Below are 25,412 nucleotides of genomic sequence, written 5' to 3'. Positions count from 1 at the left end.
TGAGAGATAAAATATGGTATAGGCCTAAGCTATTGACTTGAAAGTCTTGACAGGAAAAAATATTTTATTATTGTTAGTTTCCATTATCATTTTTAATCTATATTTATCTAACTTTATTTATTTACCATCACCAGTTCTCCAGACAAATTTTTGGGTCTTAGAGAAGCAAATATATAAAAAAGCAATATTTATTGCAATTCAGTCAGAAAATATCATAGTTGAATTAAGTTGGAATGAATCTATTCTTGCCCTTATCTCTGTACAGTCACAATAACAGATTTACATTAACATTAAAATTACATTTCAGTGACATCAGGTTACCTAGTTCAATATCCAGGATGGCTTTTGTGATCAGTTTCCACAACTCTTATGTTGTCCTTTATACAGGTCTGTTTCTTCCAGCATCACTATAGGCCCTCTCTCATTCACCTCAGAGCTAAACTCCAAAACACTGACACTTTTTTATTAATTGTCATTTGTCGAGTGTATATTCAATTTTGATCAATACCTTTTCTGTTTCTGTATCCTTTCATATTGTAGAAACACTGTGGATTCCAAGGCCTTATAACAAATACATTAAATAAGTTGTCTGTTAATTTCTCAGTGGTCATCCTGACCAAATACTCTCACAGTATCAAAGTGCAATAATGAACGTGTCCAGCACCAAATAACCAAGGAAAAAATTATAAAAAATAAAGTCAGTGGTAACACTTTATAATTGACTAGAATTTAAAATATTTTCTTAAATTTCAATTCTGGCCAAAGGTGATACCAGCCACCCAGCAATGGCCTAACACATCTAATTTAGTTTTAAACTTGAGTTTAATCAGTGTCCCTCTTTTCTATTATGTTCATTCCCTCTCTCTCAGTGCTACATCCACAAAAAGGCAGGGTCCCTTAGCACTTGGGCCAGGCGCTGGTTAAAAGGCTCGTAGAAGCTCTGCAGGATCTCCTTGGTTATGGGCAGCATTGGGCCAAGATTGCGATTGGCTGGTCGTCTGGTGTTGGAGGCGGGGCTCTTTGTGATGTCTGCTTCCTTCTGCAGAGTAAGAGGTCCTGCAGAGTCAATGAAACCCTGTCAGTGATATAACAGATACATATTTGCACATAATGACACATTTCTGAATACTTCAGGGGTTAAACAAACAGACACACATCACTGTAACGAGTGTGTGGAAGGATGACAACTAACTCACCCAAATGTAGAAATTCAAAGACTCTCCGCATAGTGATTTTTCGGTTGGCAGCATGATCCTCAAGTCGTAGGATGAGCATCTGCTCTCTACTGAAAACACTCAGCCAGTCAAGCAGGTATATGACATATAGTCCAACCTGAAGCCTCACCTACATCAAAAACAATAGTTATTCAAGTAAAAAAAGAAATATGATTATATATTTTCATCTTGACATTTTGTGATTTTATCATTTTAAGTTGTATTTTATAGAAATAAATTATTTAAAAAACATATTTTGCCCCCCTATTTAAAGGGACAATAAGTAACTTTTTAGGTATTTTATTATCTAAAATCAATATTTTTATTCATAAATATGCCCTCAATGGTGTACAAATACCTATGCCAATGTTTAAACTAATCCTCGTAAATGAAGAATTTATTATCTCTATATACATGGGACGGGTAGGTCGACGGAGGCTTCCATGTAGTTCCGCCATCTTGCAAAACTATAATAGCAGAGAGGGACAAAAAGTACTAAGCCAACGCGTTTCCACAACGCGTTTTCGGTCAGAGCCAGAAACGCAGGTGCAAAGCAGTGAGAGGCGCTTGAAACTGCACCGGCAAGTTTAAAAGTCTGGATTGCATTCTTATTATGGACCATACATATGCCGCGCCACAGGAGAAGAAAACATTGTCGCCAAAACAGTCAAAAATAGAACGTAAAAGGAAACGTGACCGTAGATTACAGAAAACAAGAGTTAATGTCGGGGAAGCTTTTTCTAGGTGGAAAGAGCTAATGCTGGATAAAGATTTCAAAAGAGACGCTGAAGTGGCCAGTTTTCTTCTCGACAGGTAAGTCAGTGTTACAATCTATATTACAATATTTTTTTTATATCTAACAATGCACATTATTCAGAAAATATAACGAATAAAGAAGACATAACTACTAATTACAATATTTCATGTTTTCCACAGTCAGTAATTAATACTGTAACATTCGTTTGTTTATGGTCATGTTGCTGTTTGTTTGAAATAACACACCTGTTCACCTGAAGGAAAACTCGACGAAGTGCTATTAGAAGACATCCTGTCAAAGCTTTTTGGTACATATCGCCTACCGTAGATGCAACGCGCATTTGAAAAAGCGAGGCGCTGGAGAGCAAAATTAGTTTGAATGCAAAATACAATTTCACCACTAGATGGGAGTAATTCCTACTTAGTGTCCCTTTAAGAAGTCTGCATTAAGAATAGAGTGGGAGTCAATGGGTATTTTAAATAGGAGTTTGGTAAAATGCCCTAAAATGAAGTCCGTGGTTCACACAAGCTCAAGATACTTTTACGTTTTATTCCATGAAAGTTATACCCAACTCGTGAGTTGCTAACAAGTTGCTAAATGGGATTAAAGGTGCTGTCGGAGACATTAAAAGTCAAACATCAAAAGTTTATAAATTTACAGTATTTTCAGATTGTAGTATACTTTATAATACAATTTATTGTAGAATAACCAATTAATAGTTTACTGCATTTTTTTATTGTTGTTCAACAAAGTTGTTTTTTTTTTTACTTTGCCCCAAAATGCAAAATATTGAATTCACAACATATGACCCCTTTAAGTTCTGGCACTTTTATTTTGGCTTCAAAATTCATCAAAGTTATACTATCTTGTGAAGATTATCTTGATGGACAAAAAGTTTCATGAACTATGATTGAATATGAGTGTTTTTTCTTTTTTTTTATTAATGTTTTTTTATTTATTTATTTATTTATTTATTTATTTATTTATTGCGATAATAGAAGCTTATGGAAAAAGCCTTTTTCGTAGAGGGAACAAGGTTGACATGGAAACTTCAGACCCATCATCTGCATACAAAGTGGCGTCAAGTGAATTTATTAATTTAATGTGTTCACCAACAGAGGGACCCAAAGGCTCAGTATAACATTTAGCACTGTAATAAGCCTTGATTTTTTTATTTTTTTTATTTATTTTTTTAGTTTGTATAACAGTATTTTATGCACTGCTGTATTATATGGTGATTATACTTAGTACATCTTTATAGTAAGTAGCTTCTGATATAAACATCTTGTGTAGTATGGATTTAATGTGCTGTATTAAAATACCAATGAAAAATACATGTCCAACTTATGAGCAGAAGTTTAGTACAATTTATAAATAATCACGTAATTAATTCTGACTAATATTTTTATTTACTTCTTGATATGTACATAATATATTTACAACCATCAAAAATCTAAAAATGCCCACCACATTGTTCTCAGATAACTTTTTGCAAATAAATATTTACATTTATTTTGTGTATTGATGTTTGGCTCCATTTTAAAATCTGAGAATTTTGTTGTGTTAAATGGCTAACTAGTGATTTATTTTATTTATTTATATTAAAATAACAATTCTGTATTCTGTTTGTTACCAGTTCATGGTGCACAAGCTTCTATTTGTATTATATTACATCCAATTTACCGGACTAAGCAGCAATGATTCAGCAATCCAGACTTTTGCTGGTTCATCAACCAGCTTCAAAGCCATAAATCAAACATTCATGACTTAATCCCCAGATCAGTGCAGCAAAACAATGTATACTTCACAACACATTTAGATTTCTCTAAAACTGCTTTCATTTCAGCTTCCAACAGCCTTCTCCAGAGGTGAAGATCATCTACTGGCTACACAGCTTTGGGGAGCAGCCAGAACAGCTCATACCCTGGTGGGTATATCTTATCTATGCGGCTGCACCTGGTGGCTGAACCAATTACATCATATCAGACTGAACAAAATCTGACTCTGACTCATACCAGCCAGCCTCCTTTGGTGCCTGTCCCTAATGAGAAATACCAACTGAAATGCTTTGGTGAGACATATCCATCTATCGTTCAGAAGATCTGATAACATTTTAATAAACTGAAGGAATAATTTTTTGCAATTTGACGACTTTTTTAAATCACACCGGTTCTGAACAACATGAGGTTGAGTAAATAGAATTTTCATTTTTGGGGTGTACTTTCCCTTTAAGAGAGCAATAGCAAATTAAATATCCACATTTGATATGCTCATGATTCATACTACACTCACAGGCATCAGGTTGTTGAGAGTGGTATTGTAAATGCAGGAACGGATGGACCTCTCTTCCAAGCAGCCCTCAAACAGGTGCAACGACTCTGATACTCGTTCATGAAAATCCTCCACAGATTTATTAGCCATGCCAAAGTACAGATAGTCTGAGTAAAGCCTGCTCTCTCACACACAAATACACACACACACACACACACAGTACACAAACACAATAAGAGGTAAGAGGTAAATCTAAAAGGCATCTCTCACATAGTAATATTTTACTGGTTATGATATCCAAACCATTCATTATTATATCTTATTGAAACAGTGGAGTACTACAGTACCTTTCTACTGGGTCTCTGAGCATCACAATGAATCTGGAATCTGGTTGGACAGCATGAATGAAGTCTTGCACCAGAAAAGGTGGCTCCACTTCTGTCCCATTGTCGTAGAAATAAACCCAAGCGTTATTGTCCCACATTGTGGATGCACTCGCCTCACCTGTCAATCATAAAATGTGTGAATTGCTTTATCCTAACCAACTTGATATTTCATTTGAAGACTTGGCTTAATCTGATGAATGCTATTAGTGATTATTTATGACTGGGTTGTTTTGTGTTCGATTTAGTTGACTTAGGCCTCAGAAGACGAAGACTGAAATTTCTAAATTATTTATTGTTACGAGTCATAACAAGAGGATAGACCTTGGCCATAGCATCTGGCATTTCTCTAATTAGAAAGTCTAGATGATGTGTATTTAATTTGAACACGTTCTTCATAATCAACATTATAGAAAAAAGCACAACAACTTGAATTCCTTCCCAAAAAATTTAAAAATTAAATAAATGTAAAATAAATAAAAATTTAAAATAAAAATGCCATTATTTTTTTGTTCTTTTTAGTTTAGTTTTGTTTACCTGACTGTTAACTGATGTCTGAGAATTAGTGAATATGAGAAAACATGATTGAAAAAAAAAAAATTACCAATAATGATGTCTACTTTTTTGTGGGTTTTGGAGGAGTTGCTTGTCAAGTGATCTTGAATCTGATTGGCTGCTTGGTCAAAAAGGTCCAGGTAGTCATTCAGTGGATAGGGGTTATGAAAACCATTACTCAACCTGATGATACCTTAAACCAGGGAAATACAAAGTACAATTATTTCAGTTGTAAAATAGCTTACAACCAGAATTGCACAGCAGCTGTTCTTTAGCTGTAAAATATGTGTAATAAAACGAATGTAATAAACTTTAAGCAGATGCTCTGTATTGCAAGAAAATGTAAGTGGTGAACATTATGCAGACTTTTAAAAGAAGACCATAATTTTAAACCTGTAATTTATCTCTTAAATGAAACTCACCAAATCTCTTTCGTGTCCACCAGTGTGGCTCCTTCATAGTGGTGAAATGGACCTCTGGATGTAGGCGTAACCGGTCGTAGAGGTCCGTGGTGCCACACTTAGGCTGTCCGATGATGTAAAAGAAAGGCAGGCAGCGAAGGCGATACTGTCTACCTGTGTGATGATGCAGGTGAGCCGGAAATGCTCTGCGCAGGTGGTCATATATTGCTTGGAAGCGCTTTGAATAAAGAGCATACAGGTTTTTCCCATAAGGATCAGCTGTGACATTCCCAAAGAACTCTTCATACCAACAAGGGTTCTTGAGATGAGGAAGAAATTTGAGGGGAATTCCAGAGAATATCTGTGGACGAGAAAGACCAGAAGGCTTATACTAGCAAACCAAGACTTGACAGAGCGTAGCTTGTAGTATGTACTTAATTTATGTACAAAGTTTGGGGTCAGTAAGGCTTATTATTAAATTATTTATTTACAGGTTTTGTAAAACTGATTAAAAGTTACAAAGATGTCTTTAAGAATCCTAAAAAAAAAAATTATTCTGGTTTCCACAAAAATATTAAGCAGCAAAATAGTTTTCAATATTGATAATAATAATAAAAAGCATATAAGAATGATTTCTAAAGGATAATTTAACACTGAAGATAACATTTATTTGCCACTGCAGGAATAAAATATATTTTAAAGTGTTTTAAAATTGAAAACAGTTATGTAAAACAAGATTCATAATGATGTCAATCTTAAAATTCACAGAAACAATCAAAAATGCAAATTTTTATGTACCAGATTTTTTAATTGTAAATAAATCAAGATTTTTTTGCATGTTTAGCAATTTCGTTCAAATGCACATACGTTTGGCTCTTTCTTTCTCACTTCTCTCAGGTCAGGCACTCTCCTCTGACTGAAATCCACTCTGGCCACAATGCTTCTCACCACCTCTCTCACAACTGTGTAGTCTGTGGCGAAGGACAGATTAAGGGGCAGCTGAGCCGGATGAGACTCCACAGTAAGGTGATACGGTGATGGTGTTAAAAACAGCCCTTTCTGGTCCCTCGTTAAGATGTAGGATGCCATTATGACAACGGTGACCATAAGTCCGAAAAGGAAACTTAAGATTTTGATTTTCCGTACAGACCTGAGTGTCCATGGGCTCCATGTTTGATGTTGTGCTCTGTGGTTCTCTATGACAGTCAATACACCCGTCCACCTGTTGCTGGGGTGCAAAAACACAGGCTTTTTTTCATCCAGGCCATTGAGAAACCCATGCCTGTGGTCCATAATTATGTGTTATGCTAGCTGTGTTTTTTTCACATATGAAGTGAATCCCATCTATGTGAGTTATAGTTCATGGTCTTCATCATACTGCTCACATGAAGTGGACCATAACCCAAGGGAGCCGTGTTTTGCCAATAAAATCAACATCTTTCATGGAGCAGATGCCATGTGGCTTCAGGTCATTGTTGATGCTGGGATGTTTGTGGACAGGAAGACAGACAGCAGAATGAGCGGGCTGGCCACCCTGGGTTTCTGCACGCGTGGCGAGGGGTAAGACGTGTGGGAGACGATTAGAGCACTCCTTCAATTTAGCTGCCACAAATGACACAGCGGCAGCGGGCTTGACAGCGCACCAGAACAAACAGTGCAGATTTGGTTGTCAAGGTCACAAGCACCCCAACACCAGCACAGATAACAGAAAGGTCTGTTCCTGCAAGACAAAAAAAAAAATTTTAATACAAAGACGGTTCATTGATTTGAGTCTAGGAGGCAGTGGATGGTGGTGGTACTCTGTTTCTGTCTCTCACACATGCCAATAACTCTGTGATGGGGTTTGGATAAGCATCAGAGAAAGGATGGCAGGAAGATCACACAGGCCACAGACTGTGTGGCATATGGTGTGTGGGTATGTACTGTATGTGCTTGTGTGTTGTGTGTGTGTTTTGGAGAATTTTAGAGCGTAATCCATTCAGACATGATAGCCTCAGGACATGCCTAATTAAGAACACAGTAGACCAGCTGCAAGCTAATAGATACATATTTTATTTGACAGCCTCCACTCCTTCTTTCCCTCTCTCTGTCCTAATCTTTCCTTGTCTTCATTACTAGTTCCTGGAAATTGTGCAGATTATAAAAAAAAAGCAGAAATCAAAGAAAACATCAGTGTTAGAAACAAATGACGTGCAGGTTTGAGGGGGACCTTAATTAAGGCCTGAACACATGAAATGGAAGCTAAAAACAAAAGGATGGTTGTAGTATATTTTTTTAGTAGACATACTAGTATATACTATTTGCATTATTCAGTTTTGGGTCGGTAAGATTTTTTATAGTTTTTTGAAAGAAGTCTTATGCTCACTAGAGCTGCATTTATTTGATCAAAAATACAGTAAAAACCCCAATATTTCAAAATCTTACTAAAATTTTCTATTTCAGTATATTTTAAAATGCAGTTTATTCCTGCGATGGCGAAGCAGTAATGCTCAAGGAACATTTATTTTAAAATGTTTTATGCAAGCTGCTTAATTGTTGGATGCAATAGTGACAAAATATATAACATATTTTTGTAAATAATCAAAATAATGAAAACTGGGTTTTCTTTTGTCATGTAAACAGCTTACTGCAATTAAGACCTTACTCTAATTATTGGAAATAATTGCATTATATATAGTCATATTTATCACTTCATTATAGGTTTGCAAGTCACAAATGTATCACATTAATTGGTCTAAAAGTAATAATGATACAAGTAAAAAAAAATCTAAATCATGCCATAATAATGTTAATTCATCTTCATAATAATTTTCTGTATTCTGTGTTTGGTAAAACTAATGGCTATATACTTGATAAATATCTGAAAGTGAGTGTTTATGGCCAGAAAGTTCTAATTATTTATCATCCCTTTAATTACGTGTTAAGGACACCATCTCTTCCTACCAATGTCATGAGTCAGGCTGGGAAACAAAAGAGAAAAAATGAACAAAAAAGCATTTCTCCTCAATGTAGACCTAACGACTTTTTATTGCTGAATGTGCAAGGATAGAAATTCTAGAGCAGGGCTTTTGAAAACCTAAAAAAATCAATTTGTCTTATTTTGCTTTCTTCCTTTTATTTGGGCAAATTAAAGGGCCTGTGCTAGGATCCTCTGGTGGAGGGTTTGTCTTCATCATTTCATCAGACAGTTCAGGGCTGTTATTTACCGCCTAATTGTGGTTAAATTTACCTTGGGGATATCATTAACAGAAATGTGACTCTCCGGAAGCCCACACAAACCACAGTAATTTATGCTGAACTAATAAATAGATGTAGGGCTCATAAATTATAGATAATTTCCTATTTGTGCAGGAAAATAAATGGTTTGTATAACGCTCCGAGAGAGAGAGTGAGAGACAGAGAAATAGGGAGAGATTAATGAAAGAATGAGAGGGAAGGTAGTCAAAGAAGGACATGTGTGTTCCCATGGAGATGAAGGCAGGTGTCACTGATCCGTGTTGCTATGGAAAATAGACTCTGGGAGCATTTGTATTTGTACGATGACCTCAAATGACATTCCAGTGACATCTAAATCATAGTCCCATCATAATCAAGTCTCGCTATCTCTGTCGAAAATAAGAGTTTGAGGTAAACGGTAGCATCGCTGTCAGTGTGGGTGTCTATTTTAAGCATGAGCGTTACATTTCTGATGACTTTAGCATGGAGCTGGTCTGATGGGTGCTGTCACTTTAAATATATTTCAGAATAACAAACCCAGCTCTAAGTGTGGGGAGGTGAGGCATCTGTGAGCATGTTTCCATTACAGATCTGACTGAAGTAGAGGAGGGGTCCGGGACAGCAAGGGGATGTAGAAATGAGCACTCACTGCGGGAATGCCACAGCAGTCCACAGCTCAATGATTCATTACTGAGAAGCTCCATCATTATATTTGTCAATCAAAACCACAAGTGAGGAGCTCTACAATGCATTTGCCTATTGATGCTTCTGGATGTTGTTAATGTAAAGCTGACACAAGCTCATTTCAGTTTAAAGGTATAGTTTACCCTAAAATGAAAGTTTTGTGATCATTTACACTCTAATCAATATGTAATTTATGTGCAATTGGTGTCACCAAACATGATTTTGAAAATAATGACTTGTAGTTTAGAGATTACTCCTGATTTAATCACATTCCAAACCTGTATGACTGTTTCTATTGCAGAACATAAACAATTTTGACCATACAAAAATAATAATAAAATAAAATATATACAGATTTGGAATTAAATGAGGGTGAGTAATTTATTTTTTTTCTTCAATTTGACCAATTTTAATTTGTTTTCACTATATCATTATCATTTTTTTAGTTGTAGTAAATATTTTTTCAATGTTCTAGTTTCAGTTTAATTTTTATTTTAGTTTCAAATAATTTAGCAGACTCTTTTATCCAAAGCGACTTACAATTGGGGAATAGATCAAGCCATTTATCTTAAAGAGGCAAATAAACACAGGAAGTGCTTGTCATACCAAGTTTCAAGCATTGTTCAACTAAGATAGACAGAGAAATATATTTTTTAGGGTGAAGTCAGATAGTGACAAAAGAGGTGAGTTTTCAGCTGTCGCTTGGGTTGGAAGATCATTCCACCAGTCAGGAACGGTGAACGAAAATGTTCTGGAAAGTGATTTTGTGTCTCTTTGTGATGGTAAAATGAGGTGTCGCTCACTAGTGGATCTCCAACTTCTGGAGGGGATATGGATTCGTAAGAATGTTTGAAAGTAGGCGGGTGCTGAGCCTGAAGCTGTTCTATATGCAAGAATTAGTCTCTTGAACTTGATGCGAGTTGTAACTGGCAGCCAGTGCAGGGAGATAAAGAGAGGTGTGATGTGGGCTCTTCTGGGCTCATTAAAGATCAGTCATGTGGCTGCATTCTGAATCATTTGTAAAGGTTTGACTGTGCATGATAGAAGTCCAGCCAGAAGAGCATTGCAGTGGTCCAGCCTAGAAATGACAAGGGCCTGGACAAGAATTTTTGCAGCACACTCCGTTAGGAAGGGCCTTATCTTTGTGATGTTGTGCAATGCAAACCTGCAAGATCTAGCCATGTTTGGAAACTTTTCAAACATTACACCAAGATTTCTGACTGAACTTGATGGGGTAATTGTTAATGAACCTAACTGGATGATGAAGAAATGCTGTAGATTTGGAGTGGCTGGGAAGATGAGAAGCTCAGTCTTTGCCAGGTTGAGCTGTAGGCAATGTTCTTTCATCCATGCTGAGATGTCCGCCAGGCAGCCTGAGATCTGTGCAGTTACTGTGGGATCATCTGGTTGAAATGAGAGGTAGAGCTGTGTGTCATCAGCATAGCAATGGTCTGAGAAACCATGTGCCTGTATGATGAGTCCCAGTGATGTAGTGTATATGGAGAAGAGGAGGGGTCCAAGAACTGATCCCTGAGGAACCCCAGTGACCCGTTGATGTGCTTTGGATACCACCCCACCCTGAAAGACCTACCAGTGAGATAGGATTCAAGCCATCGAAGTGGAATCCCTGTAATGCCCCATGATGAGAGGGTGGACAAATCCAGTAAAATGAGAGCTGATGAATTGGAATCAGCTTTTGCAATCCGCAGGGCTTCAGTGTCAGTTGAATGGCCACTCATGAAGCCTGACTAGGTAGGATTCAGATAGTTGTTCTGTGTAAGAAATAATGATACCTGATTAAAAACAACTCATTCAAGTGTTTTTGCTATGAAAGGAAGGAGTTAGACAGGTCTGTAGCTATCTGTAAGCGAACTGTTTAATGTAGGTTTTTTGAGCAGTGGGGTTACCCAAGCCTGCTTAAATGCAGTGGGGAAAGTGGTAAAAGTGGTGGTAAAAAAGTGTAGTGGAGATTGCTTGGAGAAGGTGTGAAGGGTCTAGTGGACATGTTGTAGGATGGCTGGAGAGAAGTTTGGATACTTCTGCCTCAGTGAGGAGACAGAAGGAGAAGGGGGATGTTTTAGGCGTGTTTTAAATAATAGCGACTTTATTTAACACACGCATGTGGCATTCTGAAGTAGGTCTCATATGGTCCTATATTGGTAATGAAGATCTTACGGGTTTGGAACGAGATGAGGGTGAGTAATTCAAGACAGAATTTTCATTTTTGGGTTAATTAACCCTTTAAAAATTTCAAACAGGTTTCTGGAACACTCCCCCAAACTTTCATTTGTCAGACAAACAAATAGTCCCATCCCCAAATTCAAACCTCTGACTGAGCCATTGTTGCTATGTAAGGTCGGTTGATGGAAAATGCAAAAATACTATCCTACACTTGAAGGACTGTTTGATGTCAGGATGCTGTGATGTTCCTATATGAGAGTGCTGCGGGACATCTTTCACATATGTCTCTCTTTACACCCTTGCTTATCCATTTCCAGAGTCATATAAAGAGGGTGGCAGGGCTGTCAGGACCTCCGAGCACAGTGGGTGCTCTGTTTGGGTCAGCCAGTGCCATGACCAATGGATCAGAGTATGCAGGAATGGTTCCGGGTGGATGGAAGGGAATACCAAGGATCTAGGAAGGAAAGTAGTTCAAATTGGAGCCCACAATGTACCACACAGACAAACACTGATATACATAGGAAACTCATGAGGAGCAACGTACTACCAGTAGATGTGAAACATTACTATTGTGGATGTCTTTGCATATAGAGTGACCGTAAAGTATATATCTATTTATATAAATATGCACTTTTGGTTATATATGTGGGTGAGTCTGTTTGTAAAATCACAATCCAGCTCTTCAGCTCAAAGAAGACATAGAAAGCAAAATGCTTGCGCTCATCTCTTTCTGAGTTAATCTAAATTCTCCTCTAATACATACAAGCTCAAACACACACACACACACACACACATAGACTATCAAAAGGACACATTCCATTTGTGCAGTGTCAATACAGGGAAAACATGCAGGGATAACATCTATTCCACAGTCAGAACAAGTGAGAGGAAATGAACGAATTCAGCAGCCAATAGAGATGAATAATGAAGCTCAGTGGAGCGGAGTCTGAAATGGCATCAGTCGGTTATATTAGTATATACTTATTACATCAAACTGAATAATCCGTGCTAAATGCACTTGGTTATATTCATCGAAGTCACCTATTCAAAGCGTTCTGGCTGTGTCACATCTATGTTTTACTCTCACCCAGTTTCCTTTTCATATTTGCATTTTTTTTTCTTAACTCTCATTAGGAAAAGAGAGACAGATTTTGTTAGCTGTATGTGTAATATGCATTTTTATTATTGCATTACTATAGTGTATAGTATTTCATATTTCACTTTCATCTATTTTATTATTCAACATCCATTGTTGAACACAAAAGTGGATATTTTGAAGAATAAACAAATTGTTGCTGAATTTGTAGCTAGTGAGTTCCACAGTAATGAAGAAATACTATATTTGGAACAACATGTGTAAATTATGAATAAATAATGATAAAATTGTCATTTTTGGGTGAACTATTCTTTTAACCCCACTATAATATCCAGCATTAACTGTTTAAAATTAATTATTATAATACTTCTAAATAATAACTGAATGTCTGTGACATTCTTTTTCCTGACTGTGCTGATTAAATGTCCTCCAAATGACATGGAAAAGAAAACAAATATGTGGTAAAAATCAAAAGACATTATGATCGAAGGCTTTGGGTACAAGGATGTGATGTGACGTCTGACAAACACAACCCAGAAAAAGCCCTGAGAGTGACAGTTCAATTAATATAGTCACTCTGTGAAAAACCTTAGTCGCTCTAATTTCCTCCTCACAGCATATGAAAGAGTCTCTCCCTGAATAGTAAAATAGATAAATATATATAAATTAAATTCAGCTTCTTTGACAGAGACAGTGTAAAAAAAATAAGGTACTGTGAAAGTAATTATTTTGTTTTCCTCTACAGTGAAAGCCATTATATGGGCAGAAAGAGTTGAAACATTATACAAAAAAAATCTAATTTGTGTTTTGTTCTTTGGGGGGAACTATCCCTTCAATATCAAAAACTGGTTCTGTGCCCACCATATCATCTATCACGGTAGAGCTAGAAAACACTTTGACGAGTTTGATTAAACAAGGCTCAGTAGGAAGTACTATATGGAATCTGACAAATTAGGACATACATTGTAGTTGTAGTATAATGTTTCTTACAGATATAGTGTGCTAAATATAATGTATTCCATTCCGAAATACTTTTTTGAGCTGATTATAATTATTAATAAAACAATTGCATAACAGAATCTCACAAGAAATGAATTTTTGCAATAAAGAAGTATACGTCTATCTGTTCTCTGTTCTTAACATCTCTCTTTTATCATAGTGACAGCAGACCGGCGCATAAACCAAATCAGATTAATACCTGCCGTTCAGTAGTATTAATTTTCACACTCAGTTTCCGAAATTACTTTTAGGTTTGACAGATCACTTTGCAGGCGAAATGTAATCTATTAGCATTGACGCTCCCCTTCATCATGCACTTGTGGAGACACACCCCAAATTACATCTTCAATCAAGGAAAGTCCACAACAACTGACAAGATATCCTATTTTGTATACCGTAAGTCAGCATGTGAAACTTTACTTAATCAATGGCTAAATTAATTTAAAAGCCACATGACACTAAATTACAACAATGTGCACTTGCTATTTATTATTGCAGCAGGTCAGTAAAGCCTAAACTTTTATACTACTTGTGTTTTCCTAAACTGATAAATACAAAGGTGTAAATAATACAGCAGTTATTATTAGCAACATCTTGTGTAATTTGGCACCCATCTGGCAGCCAGATGCGTTTATGGTTGATGTTATGTGAACTCTTGCTGAAGTAGATTTCTCAATGCTCCTTTATTCCTCCCTCTGATACTCCAGCATCTATATTTATGTATGTATATATATATGATGAGAGGCTCATGTTCGGTTTGGCAGATTTGTTTTGCTGCTTGAAGAAGATGTTTGTGTCTCAGCTCTTGAAACATGAGGCATGGGGTTTGCTGTTGATTTCAGACTGTTGATGGAAGGCTTTATTGTGTTATGCTGTGCAGCGTGTGTAGCACAAGAGCAAGGAGGCTGGGGAGAGCTGTTTACGTAATCCACGCTGAAAAGAGACGCAGCACAGAAGAAAAGAAGTGTAATTAAACAACAGAGATGAGAGAAGAGAAGTTCCCTGAGGTGCTTCATTCGGCAGCCTATGTGAAAAAACACCTTGTTTATGAGGGAAGAAAGAGAGATTGAACCATCTTTATTAAGATGATTACAACTGTATCTTTCACACTCTTGTTTAAATATAATTATTAATTAATTTATTTTAATATATAAATTTTTATTTATTTTTATATTTTTTAACATAATTACCAGCTCTCTGCCCATGTATTGAACTGTTCTGTTTCCTGACAATGCACTGTTGAAACACCATTGTGTGCTTGATGGGAAAGTAAGGACACTTCTTCCTAGACCTTTATGTCCCAAATATCCACACAGTTCAACAATAGATCCAAGTTCCTCTTGCCAGTTAATCAATAGCCTGTTCTTTGTTACCATCCCACTGCACAATTCACAAGGATAATATGTAGCAAATGTCAGCAGTGGAGTTGCGCATAAAAATGCGAAGTCACGCCGATTCTATACTGTCAGATAACAGCCACTTGAATTTATCTCATAAATAAACGATGTATTTGACTGGATTCTTAATTAAATCTGCTGCCTGGGACTTACGATATAAAGAGTTGAGAAGCAAATTGCAAACAGAGGGATGAGAGATTTGTTACAGAGCATCCGTTGTGCGAATGAACAGACGTGAGCTACTAATAACTCAAAGAATCCTTTCTATTTGCTTTATTTTCTCTCTCTCTCTCATCCTCCGCTTTTATGAATCTCCACCCCCGAATGCAGGTTATGGAATGCAGCTTTCATTTTCCTTAAAAACAAAGTTTTACCTATCACAATATATCCTTGTTTTTTTCCTTCTCTTTGTTATGTTTTTATTGTTATTGTTTTATGTTTTATTGTTTAATCATAACTTCACTCTTTAAAACCAGGTTTTTTAAACCTTTTTTTTTTTTTTTGCCAAAGAACTCTAAATATAATATTTTCCTTGCAAGAGATTTCTTCACTAAAATATGTAAGCAGCTATGTATTTTCATGTACAGTATAAGATCCCATTAATATTATAAAAACAACAGGTTATTATTTAATTAATTTGCAAAATACAAAATAAAATTTTATTTTATTATTTCAAAGACACTATTAAAATATTTTCTGGAATTTTATGACACAAAATGTTAATGGAATAATATGTCAATTGTATAACTAATGCTGATGTATCTTGATGATATATCTAATATCTATCTATCTATCTATTGTAATTTTATATCACAATTCTGACTTTTTCTCTGAATTCTGAGTTTACATCTCACAATTACATTTCTTATGTTTCTGCAACAGACTAAAACAGGTGTAAAGGAAATTGCATGTTTATATCTCGCAATTCTGAATTTTCTTTTCAGAAATGTTTGTTATATACTTCTCATAATTCTGATATTTTTTCTCAAAATTGCAATTGTTTTTATCTTACTATTCTAACAAGCTGAAAAACCCTTTCATTAAATGAACATGATAGTAAATCAGATATTTCACAGTGAAGTGTAACATAATTAAAATGTCAAAATAAGTTAGATAAGATGTATGCATGTAAATTACTGCGAACATCATCTGCCTACCGATCACTCCATGCACGGCAGAAATGTGCTTGAATATGAAAGATATTAAAATGTAATTTGCAGCAATCACAAATTAGGATTGTGATAACAATTTTAGAAAACAAACTCGACAGACAGCACACTTTGTTCTCCCCTTTCTCAGTAGACCATGCTATTCTGAATCCAAACAATGCAGCCTCTTTGACCAGAGAATGCCATCGGCCTCGTTCTAACTTGGGATAGTGGCTGGCTAATGTTCCATGCATCATTAAAGAGGGCAGCAGACCAAAGCTCCTGGCACAGATGACCAGAAGAGAGAGGGGGAGAACTGAACTCTCTCCCTCCATTGATACTGCTGCACAATGTTTATGTTTCTGCTCCAAATAGACATGAAAGACAGAACTGAGCCTCAGGGGGCCTGATGCCTCAAGTAAAATCATATTAGGATTTAATCTGATCTAATTCTGTGCCTGTTGATAATACCTATTCACCAACCAGCAGGTGCTATAAATACTCTTTATTGGGGGAAGGGGGCATTGACAAGGCCAATGACTCCCTGTTTGTGGTTTGCATGGTCTTTCATAGCCAAATCTCTGATTAAAAAGAGGTCTGGTCCTCATTGCAGCCTATTCTAGTGGAAAACAATCTACTAAGACAGGAAGAGACTGTCTGACTGACTTGCTTACTTTACAATATCATTTAAAAAATCAACATTGAAAACTAATGTATGAAAAACTAGTGTGTGTGTGTGTGTGTGTGTGTGTGTGTGTGTGTGTGTGTGTGTGTGTGTGTGTGTGTGTGTGTGTGTGTGTGTGTGTGTGAATGTGTAAAATCATGATCATGTTAATTTCCTTATTTGCAATCATCTAATGCTCACTTACAGATAATCTTTCATAACACTAATAATTTAATAACAGAAATGTACCAAATCTCAGTATGAATATCAGTGTTTCATGCTGTAAATTATCAAATTATATTTTTTAAAATATTAAAATTAATAATGTACACACATTAACTTGTGGCATTTAAAATATCTGTTTTAGTTTTTTGTTTTATTTGTATTTTAACTATTTAAATGCACCTCAAATAGAATTCATTTTATTCTATTATTACAAGTAAATATGAATAAATATGTATTTACTATTACAAATAAATATGAATACATATTCAATTACTATTTAATAACTAGTTATTTAATAAACTGTTTAAATTAAATTAACTATTTTAGTTTTATTAATATTAAATAATAATTCAGAAATAATGTTTGTTACTATGAAGCTGCTTTGACACAATCTGGATTGTATGAAGCACTGGCTGAATCGGATAACTTTGTAAACATGACTGTGCTTGCAGGTGGACTAAGTTACAAAAAAATCCTGTGTGACCTGAGCTGCACCAAAGCCAGCCAATCAGATAGCAGCTTGCCAGATTGTGAAAGTAAATTCCAGTTTTGTGTTCAGTATGCATCAGACGGGTAGTAAGTGGATTGTGGGCGGTCCGTTGGTGTGCCGTCTGTGGCTGAGACGATGAGAAGAGCATAAAAATTCAGAGACAAACTGCAAAATCGAGTTCTCTCTTTGCTTGGAAATAAATGAAGATGGGCATTTAAGCTACTGAGCCAAGACACTGGGCAGGAATATGCATAAATGATATACATCCCTCAGATTTAATCTTATACAGTAGCTAATAGAGTGATGCTGCCAGGAAGTACATTACAGTAGCTCACTAAAGTTCATTTTTTACAGTCAGTACGTTCATTTTTTAACATAAAGTAAGCATAAATCAGATTAGCCTTATGTAAGCTTATAACATAAAAACATTATTTAAGGAACAGACTGTGCGTAAGAGTAAATGTGTGTTTGTATTTTCAAAAAGTAAAGCAACGTTACCCTAGAGGCACCCTGCATGATGAATCATCCTGGTGGAATGGCCCATCATCCTGAAACTCACTCTGTTTCTCCCTCGTATACTCGGCTTCTTTTCCTCTCACTGGCCAGAATCCATATTATCAAAGTTTTGAAGTTGTTTTGAAGCATTCAGTAAGTTTAAAATCCAAATTAAGTAATTAGGCGATAAACAGGAAGCAAGTGTTGCAAGGAGTGAGTAGCATGTCCATTACAGTAAATGTCATAAGGTCACTTAAGAGTTACCAGAAATATTTTATGACTGAACTCAGCAGACCATTAACACCAGCTCACTATAGCCCACTGAGGCAGGCAGACACATCTCCCTATTTGGCGGTTTCAGACAGGCTCACACCATTAAGACTGGCTAACACAACACAAGAGATTAATACCACTCAGACCGACACCATTAAGACTAGCAAAAAGCACTCATGCAAGTTAATGCTGCATACAAATGACTCTACATCGGCACTCATGGTCTTCTGTACTTGTAGGATATGCTGTTAGCATGTCTGAAATACACAACATGGCTTGAGGCAACGTCTGTTTATATTCCCACGGATGGCCAAATAAACTGCTGACTTGACTGATGTTAACAGTTGGTGAAGTGTGGAGTGAAATATTTTAGAGAAGTATCTTCGCCATTGCTATAGAGTTCATTTAACTAGGCAGTGTCCTGCAAGACAAAGAGGGCCTGCACAACAATGATCGATTCAATATGGGTGAAGTATGGATGTGACACGCATGAACTCTACAGGATGGAGATTTTAAAAATGTTCATCATTTAATGATATCTATCTTTATATATACTCATATATATCCAGACAAAATTATATATATAAAGAAATATATATATATATATATATATATATATATATATATATATATATATATATATATATATAAATTGTATATCAATGTTTAAGTAAATACATTCACATACTGTATACACCACCAATTAAAATGTTTGGAGTCAGTAAGATTTGTAAATGTTTGTAATGTTTTTTGTCTCTTATACTCACCAGGGATTCATTTATTTGATTGAAAATACAGTAAAACCGTAAAATATTATTACAATTAAAAATAAATGTAATGTATTCATGTGATGGCAAAGCTGCATTTATATATACAGTATAAGCCTACATGTATTCTATTTATAAGGGTTTAGAACTGTTTGAAACCAACCATTTGGACTTTTGATTTAAAACTTTATAGTTCCTGAGATTTCCAGCCCTTATAACTGCTAGCCCTGTTCTCTCTCTTGTAGAATGAAAGTTAGGTTACTTGATTTAAACTGCTTTCAAAGTTTTTAAAAGATCTCTCTTTCTATCTAGCGCAGACCAAACAATATTAAAAATTCAAAGCTGTGTAATATCTAATACTGGGGTATGAAATTGCAAAACGAGAGAATGGAGAGCCTTTATAGAGCACAAATCGTGCCAGTGAACAGATGACATGAGACATAAATAACTAAATTCTTTCTCATTTTCTTTTTTTTCCCACTTTCATCCCCTTTTATTTTCCTCATAGGTTATAGGAGGCAACTTTCATTTTCTAAACAAATAAAAAAATAAAAGAGGGGGTTTGCCAGGGGAGGAGACGGAAGAGGGAGAGGCCGGTCACAAACAATCACAAACACACACATAGGTAAGATGAAGGAGACATTCACATGAATCCAAACACACACAGGCACAAACACAGCTCCATGTCCGAAGCCAAAGGGCATCTGTCAACTGTCAGACTAAGTTTTGCAAATCTCAGAAGAAAAAGAAGATAAATGTTAATAAAGGCCTTGAGCCCTATAGTGTGAGGTCTGAGAGACCCTGCTGACTCCCAATACTGAGTTTCATCTCATTGCTGAATGCAATATGAACACTATATGAAAAGCTTCCATAATATAAAATGAACTCTTATGGCATTCCAGAAGAAAATGCATAAGTTATGACGATGAAGATAATGCTTTCTCTTTTTCTTATCATAAGCCAAGCGAACCATTAAAAAAAATTGTGCTCAGTGACTGTGAAATAAATTCTGACATGTAATAAGAAAATTACATTTGGAGTCTTTTGATATGAACTGAACATAATGCAAAGTGACTGGATGCAATATAGATACAATGCACATAGCAGGAAACACTATTTGCTTTATGGTATAAACAGAATTGGTCCATTATAACAAAAACAAAGTAGCAAATGTTGTTGTTGCCTACTACATTGCGGAAGAAAAGTCTGAAGGTAAGAAAAGGTGAGTGCTAAAATGTTGACTTCTTAACATAAGTGCTGTATTTTGGGGTAAAATATGATTGATTTCATGAGAAACACAGAAGCCAGACCCTTCATACTATAAATATTTTATGCCATGTGAAATGGAAATGTGTATAAGTGTGTATATGCGTGTTTGTTTGACTATGGGTGTATGAGTGCTTGTAGGCATAGGGTCAGACTGTGTGTGTAGGCAGACAGTGGGTCAGAGCGATGAAGGGTTTGGTTGTTGGTATGGATAGCATGTTGACTCAGCGCTGAGTTATATATTCTGCAGCTGTTAAGATCTGAGCCTGGTGAATGTCTTTCTAAGGAAGAGACTCTCCAGCCATCCAATGCACACTCCTTGTGCCAACAATTACTAATACATCACAGCCTTGTAGACACTCCAGAGTGCAGTAGCCATGACAAACATAAAAGCACTCCATGGCAATTTCCTGAGGTAATAGAGCAAAACTCTCATTTCTAACATGTCTCTTGCTAAAAAAAAACCAATGCAGCCTATTGAATTCTCAAAATTATCTTAACCTTTACCTTAAATTGCTCTGAATTCATTGTTGATTATAATTAACCAGCTACAGCCTGATAAACAGGTGCTTCAGGGTACAGAGCATGGATTTCAACAGGTTTCGACATGTATTTCGTAGCTGCAACCCGATGCCGTTGAATAATGTAAGACTACATCCATCTGTGCTTTTCTCTTAGATAGCTGTCAGTATATTCCATGGGGGAAATACGCATAATACGATAATCAAATGAGACATGTTCTTCAACCAACAGCCACTGCTGTTCATATAGGACACCATTCCAACCACTCTCTTACCCTCGCCTAAAAACCCCATTCCTAAAATCATAGTCAGGGGTGGAGTTCAATGGATGGTGGTGAATGGAGTGTCTGAGTTGGGTGCAAGTTCTGGAAATTAGACAAAGCCTCAATCAATTGGAAAATGGCCTGATATATAAAATAGTATTTTAACATATTTAATTACTTGGGAATGCTATTTTTTCATAATAAAATAACATTTTATATTCCATAAAATATATTCACTTTATACAGTACATAAATCACATTAAATGATGTGTGATTAATTATAGAAATGCAAATATGTTTAGTATGCTGTACTGTAGGTAGCCTACCTAAAAATAGTTTAAGAGCAATAGTCAATGCTTCCAAAAAAATTCCATGGTAAACCTAGCATTCACAAAAAACATTGTATCTATAGTAACTGCTAACTTAGTGTTAGTCATCATCACCAAAAACATTTAAAAAATAATAATAAAAAAGAAATTCACCACAGTCTCTGAAAAGGGTTCAAATTAATCACATCTCGAATTTTCAATGGCTTTTTAAGCAAAATATTCATATTGGGAAAATGTTTTTACAGATGTATGATATTTTAACACTGAACCAACCAACCAACCCCTCAACCTGAAATGGGTTGGTATAAACGCACAAAATAATTTTGGTCAATAATTGACAAAAGTTAAGTCTCTAAATAGCCTATTTGGTAACATTATTTTATTTTATTTATTTATTTTTATTATTTATTTTTTATTTTTTTTGCAAGGGCTTGAAGTGAATATCTGCTGTTTTTTTTTTTTTTTTTTTTTTTTTTTTTTTTATATTCAACAAAGAGTGGATATCGTACCAACCGACCCCGGTCTCCTCTAATTATACAGTGACAATAACTGCAATGATGGTATTCTTGGGTAAACTGTGGTTACCATGGTAAATGTTTGTAAGGGTAATAATGCCGTTGAACTTGCCAGAGGTCGCACACAGCGAATCTTGTCATAGCAGCTTCCCATCTATCTGAATGAAACATTGTGCGTGTGAAAATCCTGATGAGAGCCTCTATTTATCAAGCCCTTCTCAATGGACAAGTTTTAGAAATCATCTGTTAGACGCTTTATCATCCCGCCGGTGTTAGATGGAGCGTCGCTATTAAACACCCTCACTGTCATCTAATATTTGGATAAATCTATTAGCTTGATCCAGTGTCACGCGTAAACCATCGAACATTCCTGTCCAAAAATACCGTCACATTACTCGCGTGGAAAACTTACCTTGACAACTTGTCCAGCTTTAATATCCCAGCGTTTAATGACGATGAAGCGGACCGCGATACAGAGAACTTTCTGAGCGACTGAGTTGATGAAAGCCTTTCGGTCTGTATTCAGCCACAATCTCTCTCTCTCTCTCTCTCTCTCTCTCTCTCTCTCTCTCTCTCTCTCTCTCTCTCTCTCTCGCAGGGGTTCAGTTCAGTTGGTAGAGGGGGTGGGATACGGCGCGTGCTCCATGTGCTGTGCTCCCACCAATCCCAGCTATTTATAAACTCAATCTATTTGGGATTAATAATAAAACAGAATAGAACGAGCTAAATGTTGGGGTAAAGCATTAAACATGAATGGGTGGCTAACATCTGTTGTTTTGTGAAAAGTCATAGCCCTACGACGTATATTGTAACAATGAATCTGTTGAAATGTGCATTTTGTGACAGTTTCGCTAAACAATATGTAGGCCTCAATAAGTACTCTGTATGAAATAATAATGTAGCCTAAGCATAGATAGTCTGCCTCATACAGAGTGTAATAGAAGTACAAGCAAATTTGCCACACACCATCATTTCCCAAATGCCACACATTTTTTTTTTTCATTTATTGAAAATGGTTTAAAACAAACCCTTTCAGTAATGTTGGCATTTCATCATTTTTTACTCCCCCATGTTTTTTCTAATTTACTGTCATAGTATTCAGAAAAGTATTTTTGGCAAAGGAAACTAGCCTTACACTGCATTAGTTATTTTTATATATCTACAAGATGGTGTGTATAGCATTCACATAAAATAGGCTACTGTAAACATCCCCCTTGCTCATCTTCCCTTTGATGGATCCACAAAGGCCCATGAGCTTCGAGATTGATGTTGTGTGTGGTTGTGCACATGGTTTAAACCAAAAACTTAAAACCTTTGGCAGACCAGTTACTTTTTCCAATGGGAGAAAAAAAAACTGAATGGTTATACAAGATGAATTCACTGCAGTAGAGATGCCAGAATAAATCAGTAGTGAAAAGATGCATGAGCAGTTTGAACAGAAGTCATTACATAATTGTTATTGATTGGTTTGAAATCGATTAATCTGTTTTCTAGCACTCAGACAGCAGTCTTGGCAGTTTATCAGGCCACAAATGTAAGACAATTACCAAGAGTCAGACTCTCTAAAATCTATTTAACTGTACTGTAATCCAAAAGTTTTTGCGAAAAGACTTGAGGTTTGTCCTCCTCATTCAGTAACTTTTCATTTGTCAAACTAAAATTTGGGGGAAGAAAATTGGATAAATTTAAGAGATAATAAAATGGGTTATGGTTTGACTGGTTTTTATATGAATTTTTTAATAAAGTTTTTATTTATTTATTTTAGTTTTGTCATTTTAAGTCAGTTACATTTATAGGCTATTTGAATGTCTAAGTTTTAGCGCACAAAATAAACCACATTAAGGCAATTAAAATTTTATCCTGGTTCATTTAGTTATTTATCTAGTTATTTATTCAAATGACCAGATAATGACCAGATGTTTGATAATGACTGTAAATTACTGTATTAATGTGGTAATGACTGTACAGTAGCAAGCAGCAAGACAAGCACTGCAGCAATGTTATAACAATAAGCCACTGCTGTATCCGAAATCACATTCTTATGTACTAGCCTATTTAGTAGGTTTAAAAGGAGTATGTGACAAAAGAAGTATGTCCGAATTCACAGTACTTCTTTCATTACAGTTCAGTGTACAGATTTCATTAAAGTTCAGTGTACAAAAAAATAATCTGTTGAGCTTTCTGAATGACAGTCACGGACCTTTGAATTATTGAGAAATCTACTGAGATTATGAGTCATAGTTTTCACACTGCTTGTCTTGCATGAAATTCTTATTTTACTGGAATGGCACTGTGGGAAAACACATATTTGGTAATATTCCCTTAATGCCAGAAATGAAATCATTTTCATCTAAAGTTGGCCCATCATTGACTAGCTTGTTTCCATGTTACTTCATGAACTTTTTAGTGGGATACATTATGTATGAAGCAATCATTTTCAAATATGTGTATAGACACTGACAGGATGACAGGATATCATACCCCTGATATTTTGCAATACAATAAAAGCGTAGCTGTACACAGCGATCTGCTGCTGTGACAAAGACTGGAAAATGAGTCAGAGTTCAGACTTAAATCGTAAGACAGACCATCACTCCTATGATGCAATGGTCTATAATTTCTGTTAAATTTCTAATTTTTGTGAACTTCAGAAGTGTAATTACAGATAATTCATTTGTATATATTTTGAACGCTAGGCTTAGCTTACTTTCTCATATTTCAGAAACTTGCTACACTTGTTGTGTTTGTTACAGCAGCATGCTCTAGATTCCGATGCCATGTCTCAGAGCTAATCGCTCTCTCTCGCTCTCTGTCTATCTCTCCATGTCGCCATCAGTGCCAGCAGCCCACCTCTTCAAAGAGAGCTGCCCTCTGGGAAATCAAAATTTAATTCGCTGTAACGAATGGGATTTGACTAACACTGTCACATCCGTGTGTTTGTTCAATGGTCTGCTCTCAACCCAGAATCAGAGATTGAACAACTGGGTCTTGCCTCAATGCAGAAACAGATGAAATTGATTATGTGTTGGATAATGGTCGTCTGAGCAAGTGAAATAATTCACCATAGATAGATACATAGATTTTTTTAAAGGGAAGAGCATTTTAATAATCTAAAGAAACTTTTTCCACTATAAAAAGCTTTTGTACAGTGGAACAGTTTTATGGATGCTAAAGGATCTTCATAGAAGCATAGATTCCAATAAATGACCATTATTTTTAAGTGTAGACTATAAACTCACTGTGCACTCGATGGACATCTGTCTGAGAGCCTGTGGATATGTTTTCACATGGATTCCCCCCAA

At 35.9% G+C, this 25,412-nt stretch overlaps 1 protein-coding gene across 1 annotated transcript; it reads right to left on the bottom strand.

Annotated features, from left to right (window-relative positions):
* Positions 1–169: 169 nt before the first annotated feature.
* On the bottom strand, positions 170–22,654 carry chst15 (carbohydrate (N-acetylgalactosamine 4-sulfate 6-O) sulfotransferase 15). The gene is made up of 8 exons (XM_026285729.1): positions 22,523–22,654; positions 6,449–7,301; positions 5,603–5,942; positions 5,230–5,373; positions 4,590–4,746; positions 4,264–4,420; positions 1,197–1,344; positions 170–1,056 (listed from the first exon to the last, which is right to left on the bottom strand). The coding sequence occupies exons 2-8, from the start codon at positions 6,872–6,874 to the stop codon at positions 872–874; spliced, it is 1,557 nt and encodes a 518-aa protein (XP_026141514.1). The 5' UTR covers positions 6,875–7,301; positions 22,523–22,654; the 3' UTR covers positions 170–871.
* Between the last annotated feature and the right edge of the window lie 2,758 nt (positions 22,655–25,412).

This window comes from Carassius auratus, chromosome 17 (assembly GCF_003368295.1).
Source record: "Carassius auratus strain Wakin chromosome 17, ASM336829v1, whole genome shotgun sequence".
Classification (NCBI taxonomy): Eukaryota; Metazoa; Chordata; class Actinopteri; order Cypriniformes; family Cyprinidae; genus Carassius; species Carassius auratus.
Note: the sequence above shows the minus strand (reverse complement) of the source record. Positions and strands in the feature narration are given on the sequence as shown.